This window comes from Triticum aestivum, chromosome 7D (genome assembly GCF_018294505.1).
Source record: "Triticum aestivum cultivar Chinese Spring chromosome 7D, IWGSC CS RefSeq v2.1, whole genome shotgun sequence".
Lineage (NCBI taxonomy): Eukaryota > Viridiplantae > Streptophyta > Magnoliopsida > Poales > Poaceae > Triticum > Triticum aestivum.
Genome location: NC_057814.1, coordinates 542672472 through 542684350, shown reverse-complemented (window position 1 = coordinate 542684350; position 11879 = coordinate 542672472). Strand labels below are relative to the sequence as shown.

At 49.7% G+C, this 11879-nt stretch overlaps 3 protein-coding genes across 3 annotated transcripts; 1 reads left to right on the top strand and 2 right to left on the bottom strand.

Annotated features, from left to right (window-relative positions):
- Positions 1-2046: 2046 nt before the first annotated feature.
- Positions 2047-5810, bottom strand: LOC123164221 (nifU-like protein 3, chloroplastic). The gene is made up of 7 exons (XM_044581634.1): positions 5617-5810; positions 5412-5545; positions 4412-4657; positions 3026-3328; positions 2848-2932; positions 2452-2741; positions 2047-2285 (listed from the first exon to the last, which is right to left on the bottom strand). Exons 4-7 carry the CDS (start codon positions 3107-3109, stop codon positions 2094-2096), a joined length of 651 nt encoding a protein of 216 aa, XP_044437569.1. The 5' UTR covers positions 3110-3328; positions 4412-4657; positions 5412-5545; positions 5617-5810; the 3' UTR covers positions 2047-2093.
- Positions 5811-6052: 242 nt separating this feature from the next.
- LOC123164220 (uncharacterized) lies at positions 6053-7977 on the top strand. The gene is made up of 3 exons (XM_044581632.1): positions 6053-6447; positions 6684-6934; positions 7260-7977. The coding sequence occupies exons 1-3, from the start codon at positions 6429-6431 to the stop codon at positions 7713-7715; spliced, it is 726 nt and encodes a 241-aa protein (XP_044437567.1). The 5' UTR covers positions 6053-6428; the 3' UTR covers positions 7716-7977.
- A 207-nt stretch (positions 7978-8184) lies between these two features.
- LOC123164219 (pentatricopeptide repeat-containing protein At5g44230-like) lies at positions 8185-10568 on the bottom strand. Its single transcript, XM_044581631.1, has one exon. The coding sequence runs from the start codon at positions 10394-10396 to the stop codon at positions 8441-8443; it is 1956 nt and encodes a 651-aa protein (XP_044437566.1). The 5' UTR covers positions 10397-10568; the 3' UTR covers positions 8185-8440.
- Positions 10569-11879: the final 1311 nt, after the last annotated feature.

Here is an 11879-nt window from a genome sequence, read left to right as displayed (position 1 = left end):
CGCCGCGCGCCGCCCAGCGGCTCCTCGCCCCGACCGTCCCGCACCTCGCCCGCCTCCTCCTCACGCACGCGCCGGCGATCCCGCCGCTCCTCACCGCCATCCTGCCCTCCTCGCCTTCCCTCCTCACGCCGCTCCTCTCCCACCTCCTGCTCTCCCACTCCCCGCCCCTCCCGGCGCTCTCCCTGTTCCGCCGCTTGCTCGAGCTCCCCCACTTCCCAGTCCCGGAGAGCTCCCTCCCCGTTCTCCTCCGCCTGCTCGCGCGCTCCCGCCGCTACGCGCACCACTCCTTCCAGCTGCTCGAGTCGCTCCCGTCCACCCACCCCCACCTCCTCTCCGTGCCCGCCCTCTCCGTCGTCCTCTCCACCGCGCTCTGCGCCTCCGCCCCCGGCGCGTCCTTCGCGGCCGCCGTCAGCCGCTTCGAGTCCGCCGCCGCCGTCTGGGCGCGCGCGGGGCGCTCGTTCGGCGCCGCCGAGCTGAACGCGCTGCTCCGCGTCTTCTGCGCCCGCGGACGCGTCGCCGAGGCGCGCGCGCTGTTCCACCGGTACTGCGACGCGTACCCGCCCGACACCCGCACCTTCAACACGCTGCTGCTCGGGTTCAAGGAGGCCGGCCACGCGCAGGCGCTCGACCTCTTCTACCATGACGCCGTGCTGCGCGGCTTCGTCCCGGACGCCGTGTCCTACTGCGTGAGGATGGACGCCTACTGCAAGAAAGGCAGGTTTCTGGATGCCCTCCAGCTGCTCGACGAAATGCGCAAGAGGGAGAACTGCAAGCCGACGCTGCAGGTTTTCACCACGCTGATATACGGGGCCGGGATCGTGAGGGACGCGGCCCGTGCACGCCTCCTGTTCGACGAAATGGAGCAGTGCGGCGTGACTCCGGACCGTGGAGCTCACAATGCGCTCATGGGGGCCTATGTGAGGGCAAGGGATTTGCAGTCCGGGATGGCGCTCATGAGCGAGATGGAGCAGAAAGGTTTTGGTCTGGACGATGTCACCTACAACACGATGCTGTGTGGGTTCCAGAGGGCTGGTGATTTGGAGGGGATCTGGAAGATATACAGCAAGATGATTGGCTCAGGGTTCATGCCAAGAACCAGGACGACAATGCTGCTCATGAAGGTCTTTTGCGAGAATGGGCGACCGGATCTTGGCCTGGAGCTGTGGGATTATCTGATCGGGAAAGGATGTGTACCACATAGGCATGCGTTGGATGTTCTGGTTACTGGTTTATGCTGCAGAGATGTGGTTGGTGAAGCATATAGGTGCTTCCGGGAGCTGGTTGAGATGGGAATGGCACCTACGGAGCGTGCATTCAGGGTTTTGGAAGGGTTCTTGAAGAAGAAGCGGGAGTTTGGGAAGATTGACGAGATTAGGCAAATGATGAAGGCAACCCAGTTGGAGGAGCATCAAGCTGAAGAAGAAGCTGCGTGAAGCTATCAACCCTCTTGTGGTCCCTTTTGAAAAGAAACATATTTTATTTCTTGGACAATGTAAAATTTCCAAGCCTGCGTGGTTTAAGCAAAGGTCTCTGTTTATACCCTCTGATGTCGAGGGTGAACTGTTGGCTGTTGCAAAGAACAAACTTGCTTTTACTGGGGCAAACAGGGAATAAAGAGATAGGCTTGCAATGACCTAACTCGCTTTGACTGGGACAAACAGGGAATAAAGAGATGGCCCCAAGCCGCCAATTCGAGAGAAATATATGTAGATTGGAGAATCTTTGAGTTGATAAAGAGTTTGAGACACCGAGAAGGAATTTTTGTGGAGCCAGGTGCCACTAGAGAAACTGAAGATTCCAGGTCTGCAGAAAATGTTTGCATAGCCTTTGCCAAGGGAATGAATGCACTGGAAGTCTGAAAGTGTTGTCACTGTTGTAACAATGGTTGAAAGTTTTGTTGAATTATATCTTTCAGACTTAAAATGGCGACATGAGTTTTCTTCTCTCCCAGCCACATAATTCTTGTACATGACAACCGTATTAGTATGTTTAGTATTTCACTGCAGTGATTCAGAATTAAAAGACTGAAGTACTGACATGGAAACGTAATCACAAAGCTGAATTTTGTCTTCCTTCGATTGATGCACATGTTTCTACTCTGTCAACTGAACAGCCAGGATCGATGGTATTTTCTCTCTCAGCTTTTGTGTTACAGCTACACGTACTGTCATTACACCTGCTGCAGGTCCACTGATTTGAATCTTGACGACGAAACCGTCAATCTGAACAAGCTCAAGGCTTCCACCTCCGGTGCCGGAAAGGTACGGCCTGATCTCATCTAGCAGCTACAACATTGGACAAACTTCAGATTCACAGTTTGATCAATAAAAAATGCATTTTTGTTGAACTAACTGTCTAGGCTGTAAAAGAAATTTAGAGGCTCAGAAAAGAGACAAGTGGCATGCACAATGGAGCATTGATCAGTGAGTGAGCACGAAGCATCTGGCTGACCTTCTCGACGTTCTCTGTGTTGAGCTCAAGCCCGGTCTCGGTGTCGTGGATCTGCTCGACCTCGAGGATCTCGGGGATCTTGTCACGGAGGCGGGACTCGATTCCCATCTTGAGCGTCATGGTGGAGCTGGGGCAGGAGCCGCAGGCGCCCTGGAGCATGAGCACGACGACGAGGCCGTCGATCTCGTGCAGGGCGACGTTGCCTCCGTCCCGCATCAGGCTCGGCCGCACCTCGTCCAGCACCCTCTCCACGTTCTCCTCCGTCAGGGGAAGCACCCGCACCGCCCACCCTTGAGGTATCAATCAATCAACACATGTTCAGTCCTACAATTCTGGAAAGAACTATACTTGTCTTGCATGATGTAGCTGTGATTTCTCTTATTTTCGCTCATGCACCTGCTCTCTTGGCGCGGTGGTTCGGTGTCTGCAGCAACGTGTGGCCGAAGCTGAGACGGCCATGGATAAGGGAGCTCGAAGAACTCTGCGCACAACAGCACAAGTTGGATCGGTCAGTGCAGCAAGGGACGATGAAATGGTTGGAAAATAAAAGGCTGCCACGAGTGGAAGTGCGCACCTTGCCGAGAGCTGCTGCAAGGGGGGCGCTGGTGGCGCCGGCGCCGGCAGCGGCTTGCCGGAGATTCGGCGAGTACGGCCTCATCTGAAGCCGATTTTGCTTGCTAGCCGCGAGGGTTTGCGGGGGGAGTGTGTCGTGGATGTCGAGCCAGCCGTAGGCAGGCTCACCCGTTCGTGATTCCTTTTCGCTTCTGGATGTGGTTCACCTTTCACCAAGGTGAAGGTTCGTTGGGCCTAATGTGGCCCATCGACTCCAGGGCCTAGGGCCCATGATCGAACTGAAAAGCCTACTGCAAAGAGGCGTCTGATTCTCAAAAAAAGAAAAAGAAAAAGGTAAGAAAAGAGGCGTCTAGACTCTGCAAAACAAATCCCTAAAAAACTGCATCATGCCTTTGCACAAAAGCAGTTTTTCACTGTGCAGTATGTGTAAAGCGCAAAAAATGGTGGAACCCAGTCCATCTCAAACTAGACCAAATCATTGATGCGCTTACAGTTTTTTTTTGTCTGCAGAAAGGTTGAGCACTCATTCTCAGAGTAGAGAGTTAAAGGGAACCATCAAGCATAGCATGACGACGGTCACAGATAAGATACCCATATCACCACGCCCTGGACACCACTTTGCGATCCACTCCAAGGGGGAGGAGCTAGCAGAAAATTAGGCCGGGAAAGGTCCAAAAGGGCACCAATAATCTATGTCCAAACCCGGGGGCATCCAAGGACCAAAGCTGGTAGTACGTATGTGAACACCGACCGGGACAGGGTTGCCACGGGGTGGTGGTGTGGTGTACGTGGTGTGGTCCATGTGATCCGTCCGTCCGGCCAGTTTGATGTTGTTTGTGCTGGCCACCAAGCGCGCGCACACGCAGTAATAAACTCATTAAGAGATTGCCCGGACGACGAAGACAGCGAGGAAAGGGATCGGCGGCAGGTAGCCTGTCGGGCGGGGCTCGGGGGCGAGCGCGACAGTCGCCTCGCCATTATTTGGCCGCTGCCCGCTGGTGCTGCTCCTTATTTGGTGTCCTCCCCAAACCCCCCCCCTCTCTCTCTCCCACTCCTGATTCTCCACATCTCCAAACTCTCCCACCAACAGGTGCATCAGTCACATGGTCAATTCCGCCCATGAGCATCTGGCTTTTGTTTTTCGAGAACACGCAGGAGATCAGCTGCGCGCCACGGGCGGACACATGGGCTGGCTAGAGAATTTTTTCCTTTTCTCTTTCAAGAAAAGGAAATGAGCCGCCGCGTTTCAATGCGTCGACGGAGAAAATGCGGTTACCGACGGCCCACGGAAGCGCATCGTAGCATCACAGATGATATGTGTGTGTGCGTTAGAGGAATTGTCAAGGAAATTGAGCATTTAATAAATAAATATGCTTGTTTTTTGTACCTTTATCATGTGCAAGTTGGCCACCCGTGCCTAGTCTCTCGTGAAAGGAAAGGAACCATCGAATATCTTGTCTGGGACTGGGAGCGCAACAAGAGCCAGTAGATTTGTTCTCCAAGTTATCCAGAGTTGATGCTGCTTGTCTGACCCTGAGTGGTACGTGGATGGCCGTGAGTCCATGACGTTGCGGAGTTCCTTTCCATGTTAGATATTTGCTTGTCTGATATTGGGCATATGGCATGGAGGCTCCTGCACAGAAATGTCTGTTAGATTCCCACCTCATGTCATAGTACAGTAGAATGTCAAATCCTAACTCCATTCTACGGACGCAATCACACAAATTAAGACCAGTGGCGCGTATGATTGAGAACCTAACCAGCAAGATTGGGCTCATCAATGAACACGAACTGGAAAACACGAGACAGGGTCAGCAGTTTGATCATGCCGTATATTATATATCCAAGTGCAAATCCTTTTCGGAACAGTGACAGTCTGATATCCAGAATCCCTTCTTTGGTGGAAAAAGGGTGCACGAGAAAAGAATGCAGTTTGGGGTTAGCGTGGATAGAAAGTAACATGGCCGGCCCCGGCATTAAGTTGTGGTGAGTTGTCGACATAGGATTCTCGGACAGCCGAGTAGTGATGGGCAGCGCAATCTTATCCTACGTTGTACTGTGCTACCGTCCTATGTATGCGTGTACCACTAGCATATCTGAAGAAAGAAAAACATATTAAAACTCCAGATCAAGCCGTTCCGAAAGAAATCTTGGTGCTTAGCTCGGGATACTGTTCAACAGTTCAAGTGTTCGTATCATATATGATCGAGACTGCCTTAAATCAAGGCGTGGATCCATCAAGGCGAGGGCACAGAAATAACAAAGAAAAGTCAAACCATATGGAATCTGGACCCCAAATCAAATCACGAACTGATCATTGAACAGCCTAGCTACTGTTAAGTCAACCCAGACGCAATTTGGATGAACAGGAGAGGTTAGTTTAGTACCTTGTCGGTGCAATCATGGGATTAACAAAGGCCTGGTTTGAGATACGGGCGTCCTAGAATCCTGGGAAGGCAGGGATCGAACATGGCGAAGCAACAGCAGCACTGCAGCAGCAACAACAACAACCTGTCCAGGGCTAAAAAAACGCAAAGTTAGGAAGAGGTTTGCAACTCACATCACATGGAAGAAGCTCAAACGGAGGTTTACTTTTCTTCAGAGGCTGTTGTACTGGTGGGCAGGCCCCAGGGCCGGGGCTGTGACGACGACTACCAGTACCAACCAAGGACAGCAGCAGCAGCAGCCCAGGATAACTCCTTGCCGCGGGCCCACGGTATCTGCAGATCTACTACAAACTGCAAACATGTGAAGATATGTCTGGCCTCGCTTATCCTATATCAGAGTGGGGGTGGGGGGGTGGCGATTTGAAAACACCTTGGTATCTTTAGTCCCGGCAAGCCCTGCGTGAAATATCTACTCCACATGCATGTAGGTTGGCCTCCTTGTTTCATTAAACCAGCGAGATTTGGCCGTCCCATTGGCCGCCGCGCTTCCCTGATCCTTCCTTCCTTGAGCTGAGCCTCCCCTGTTTGTTATAAACAAATACCTGTGCCTCCTGCCAACGATCTCAAATCCTCAGCTTTTGCCTCGTTGCATCCTGCTCCTGCTCCTGCTTAGCCATCGCACAGCCTGTCTCGAGCCTTTGCATTGCTGCCTTTCCTCCCCTTTTGGTTGGCTCGCCTATTGTTATTCCTACAAAAGGATGCGGTCTGCTCCATGAGCATGAGGAGGAGAGGGAGCCTTGCTGCTGCTACTGCTGCTGCATCCAGATTCCAGAGCTTCTTCTTCCTCGCAATTCTCCCATGCTCGGCCGCCATCCGCTGCTGCGAAATGAGTAATGGGTGCTGAGGAGAGCTTGCGCCCGTCGTTCGTGCCCTTGCCGGTGTATGGAGGTTCCCAGTGCTCATGAGCTATAACCGAAGTCCAGAGGAGAGTGAAGATGCGAGATAAGCAGCCGCAGCATGAGTCGCCGATTTTCAGGTGAGTGAATCTTCATGTGAATTGCTGCTCTACGTTTGATTTCGCGACGCTGTGTTGGCCCAGCATCCAGCATCGGCTGATTTCCCTCTATCCCTGCAGTCAAGCATATGATAATTACTCTACCTAGCAAATCGTAGAATTAAACTCTGGCTGCAGTTTAAAACTTCATGTGATAATTCACTTACCATGCAGACAATACTGGTGACGAGCCTGACCTTTCCCTCTGACTGTTTCAGGAATGGCTACTGATTTGTTTCGTACTCATAGAATCCTCTTTGCCCTGTTGGAGAAAGGAGGAATAACCATCATTAGAGAGCTAGAAAGTAGAGGTTCTGTTCAGAAACTAGCCAAAATATTGCTGAAAGCTAGTGGGGGAGGGCTTTTGAACGACATCTTGGCAGATATAATGGACAGGTATTCCAAACACGACAGCAAGGAATCACTTCGGAGAACAATCATGGAACATGATGAGGTCTTCAGACAACAGGTAACAAGTAGTTTTGTTATTCATAATTCATCTCATAAAGCACCAGATTTACAAGACATCTATATAGCATTGAGATTGGGAAAGATTAAAAGTGGGGAACTCAAAGTTCAAATACCAGAATAGGTCTTTGGATTCTTGAATTTGCAATACAGGTTTGCAGTCATCAACGAGAATAGTTAACATGTGTTTACCTTCATGATATAATGCAGTGCATGGTGCTGTTAACCTGCACAGTCATTCATCTGAAAATCAACTACTACTGTTCTGTGATTGTCTTTGTCATTCTGCAACTCAGAGTTTTACATTCCTCCTTTTCTTGCGTCAGGTGCATGAATTGCATCGGCTATACAGGGTACAGAAAGCACTGATGGCTGAATTACGTGGTGAGAAGCACAGTTTCCAACTCAGAACAGAAGATACTCGAGAAATGGTGCAGGGCCACAGGCCAAACCTCAAGAATAGCTCTTGTACGTCAGAGACTAGCCAATCTGCTTGTCTTGGAAACGCACAGTACTCTGATACTAGGCAAGTACCCGAACAGTCGTTTCTTCAAGAATGCAAGCCAGTGTCATGCTTAAACCTCTTCGACGAAGAAACTTCAAGAAACCAAGAAAGAAGACCAGAAAGCAGTAAATCAGTTGAAGGTGAAAGTTGGAGTGTTTCTATGGAAGGTGATCTCGATCTCAAATTAAGCATTGCCCCCAGTTCAAATGCAACAAAAGCACCACACTGGCTCTTCTCCGACAGCAGGGAAAGAAACCCTTCTGGTCAGCATCGATGACAAGTTGACAACCAATTGGCATCCCAGATCAGTTGGTTTCATGGTGCAAGAAGCAAATGTTAACATTTCCAAGCTATCTCATAGCATATCATATCTCCTTGACATGCTGGCCCCAAATTTTGGTCTGAATTATACCTCAGTCATGGTGAGTAATTTGTATGCGGAATTCTAGAGCTTCTCAGGCTGTCAAGCACAAGGACTTGCTAGGAGCACATTAATGTAACACCAAGATAGCAAAGTATTGGCAGCTATTCATTTCTTATTTGTCCTCCCCCATAATCCAGAATGAAAGAGACATTAGCAAGTAGGAAATGACCTGACTTCTGTCCTCCTGCAATAGTTATGTCCACCAATGCTCTAAAAGGAATTCTTGCTAACATACACCGTGGGCAGTGTTTCGCCATTTGCATTTCCTTTGTTTATCTGCATCATCCAATGTAAGTTAAAGTAGCATTCTGCAAAATGAATATGGGACCTTTTGTGATCATTTATAACCCAAACATTGCCAGCTTAGGTCTGCATCATGTAACAAATTGTAGCAAATTAGCCAAGCCAAAACTGCTCTCAAACCAGATGTTGCACACTGAAGTTAGCTTATCCTGCTATTTAATATTGAGTGCCAATGCTCAAAAAATAAGCCAAATAAACAATTTATTACATGCAGCATTAATCAATCAAGTTCCTGTTCTGCCATATTTTGTTGAAGTATTGTTGCTTTTCTGCTTTCACCAGAATCCACCACATGAGCATTCTCCATCTTTGAAATGATGGAATCTCATATTGTCCCTGACTATAATCTCAGCCTGCTCAATTCTTGAGGCAAGTCGCATAAACAAATGGCAATCCTCGCAGATCCTTAGATTTTTTACTATTCGAATTGTGCATCTAGATCCAAGAGTCAGCAATCCAAACGACAGAGCAAGTTTCTCACTGTGACCCATTAACAGCCTTTCTTTCTCTCCATCACTCACATCATAAACAATAGAAGTCAGGATTGGCACATAACCAGCATGCTTCAATTTCGCAGCTAGCTCTAATAATGCCTTCTTTATTTCATTGGTCTTTGGATGAGAATTGTCACCAGCAAAGAACTGATGGACCAAACCATCTCTGCCTTCAAACGAGCTGACAGCAGGATCCTTTTTCAGCCCCCGGGTTCTCATTAGTTTCCGAACTTTTGAGACTTCATCCCACTTTCCTGCCGATGCAAGTGTATTCGATAACAGCACATAGTTCCCTATACCCTCTGGCTCAAGCTTAAATAGATGTTCAGCTGCAACCTTGGCAACATCAGTATTCCCATGGATCCGACAAGCCCCAAGCAGCGCTCCCCACACCCCGCCATGAGGCTCCACGATCATTGACCTCACAAGATCCAGAGCTTCGTCCACCAATCCAGCCCGACCAAGCAAATCCACCATACAAGTATAGTGATCTGCAGATGGCAATATCCCATATTTGTCCTTCATCTGTGCAAAGTAGAAGCGCCCATCTCTGACCATCCCTGCATGGCTGCAAGCTGTCAATAACCCTATAAAGGTCACATGGTTGGGCACCACATCGGCCCTCCTAACCATGTCCTTGAACAAAGCAATTGCCTCTTTAGCCCTCCCATGAGAGGCGAGGCCAACAATCATTGAGCTATATGTGTAAACATTCTTCTCCTGCATCCCATCAAAAACACTGCGTGCTTCATCGATTAGTCCGCACTTGGCATACATATCCACCAACCCTGACCCGACAACCACATTCTGCCCAAAGCCATTCCTCTCTGCAATCTCCTGAACCCAAGCAGCACGCCTCACCGCGCCAAGCTGAGCACAAGCTGAGATTGCACCCGTCAATGAGACCTCGTCAATGCCCATGCCAATGGTGGCCATCCGATCAAACACTTCCAATGCCTTCGCCGGCATGGAATTTTGAGCGTAACCAGTTAGCATGGCTGTCCATGCCACCATGTCCTTCACCGGGCACTGCGCAAACACCTCCTCGGCGCAACCCATATCGCCGCTCTTGGAGTATGCCACCACAATACTCGTCCAGGAAATGACATCCTTGACCACCATTTCATCAAACACCTTCCGTGCGGCACCGACGTCACCACAGGCGACGTAAGCGCCGATGAGCGAGTTCTCAACGAACCGGTGCTTATCAAAGCCGCCGAGGAGGATCGAGACCGCGTGGGCGGCCTGGGCGGCCGGGAGGGAGCGCGCGGCCGCGGCGGACTTGGCGAGCGGGGAGAAGGCGAACGGGAGGAAGGGGAGCTCGCCGCGGGGGGTGTGGAGGAGGCGGGAGAAGAGGCGGAAGGGGCTCAGCGGCGGCTGCGTGAGGAGCGCGAAGCGGAGGAGCGCGGCGGCGAGGAACGGGTCCGGGGGAGAGTGCGCGGAGAAGACGGAGAGCGCGTATGGCAGCGGGGCGTGCGGGGGCGGGAGGGCGGCGAGTCGGCGGAGGAGGCGGGAGAGGAGGTAGGGGAGGGAGTGGGCAGGGAGCGGCAGGCGGACGAGGAGCCCTTGGAGGCTGCGGAGGTGCCGGAGGGACGGGGAGGAGTCGACGGCCGCGAGGAGGAGCGAGGAGAGCGCGGGAGGAGGGAGGAGGGGCAGGGGCAGCGCGGCGGGGAGCGGCGGCCGCGACGCGTGGAGGAGCAGCGCGGGCGGGGGACGCGGCCTGGCGAGGTGCACCATGCCGGCATCGCCCGTGCGGCACGGCGTGTGGCGAGCGGTGTTCTGGGAGACGGCGCCCGGCGAGATGCGCGCTTCGCGGCACGCCGTGGTTCGACGGTGGCTAGTTTCGGAAACGCGCGGTGTTTCGCGGGAGCCGGCACAGCGGCGCGAGGCAAACTATTGAAACGCCGGAGCAGAGCCGCGCTGCCGCTTTTTCCCTGGCTACACCGGAGAAGGGTACTTTGGGCCTCCTCACTCGCGGTCTGCCTGTATATGGGCTGGTCACAGACAAATTGGGCTGCCTTCGTCCGGTCTTTCTTTTGGTGTGTTTCTTTGGAGCCCAATCCAATCTCATCAAAAGTTGGCCGGGACTGACTATGTGTAAGTTGACTGATTTTTGTTTTTAGGCAAGTCGCCTGAACAAATTTTTGGGTCAGTCACTTTGTTACCACCGCGCTCACGTAGTCACGTACACAAGCGGCATGCATGCTCACAAACACAAGCCCACCACCGAGACCCTGGTTGCATGCGCATGCATGCTCACGTACACAAGCCCAACACCGGGACCTAGGCTGCATGCATGCTGCACGCTGCACGCCTATGAATGCAAGTTTTGCATGCTGGGTGATTCATGATTATACTTTTTAAGCTTGGTTAGAAATGATTTTAGTTTCAATTACATAATTAAATAGTGTCACATGATCGTACCAAAGGTAAAAAATTAAAGGATTACAACTATTTGATAGCACTTGATTCTTTTTTCTAAAAAGTAATGGATTAGGGAGATCGGTATTATCCTTACAAAAGAAAACAAAATGAAAATTAAATACAAAAAACGAAATAAAAACTATAAAAATATCAAAAATGAAGTTTTTTTTATGGAAGAATGAATTCGAGGCATTGGTATTACCCTTTCAGAAGAAAGAAAATAAAAAAACAAAACAAAATCAAATAATGAAGTTTTCTAAGAAAGAATGAAACCCTTTATGCAGAAAGAAAATGAAAAAAAAATTCAAAACTTGCACACAACTTGCACTGAAATTGCACTTTCCAAATACTGAAAGAATAAGCATATAATAGTGCGATATTCACATTCTACTATAATTTACACACATATTATTTAGTACTTGCATTTATACTTACACAAAAAAAATCTAAAAAAACAATAAAAACAAAAATGAAGTGTTTTCTAAAAAGTAATGGATTAGTGAGATTGGTATTATCCTTACAAAAAAGAAAATGAAAACTAAAACAAAATAAAAGAATAAAATAAAACCTAAAAAATGAAGTTTTCTATGAAAGAATGAATTTGTGGCATTGGTATTACCATTTCAGGAAGAAAATAAAAACAATCAAAATAGTGAATTTTTCTATGAAAGAATGAAACCCTTTAAGAAAAAAGAAAATGAAAATGAAAAACCTTTCCAAATTTCACACAACTTGCACTAAAATTGCACCTTTTCAAATATGCAAAGAATAACCATATAATAGTGCAATTTTCGCA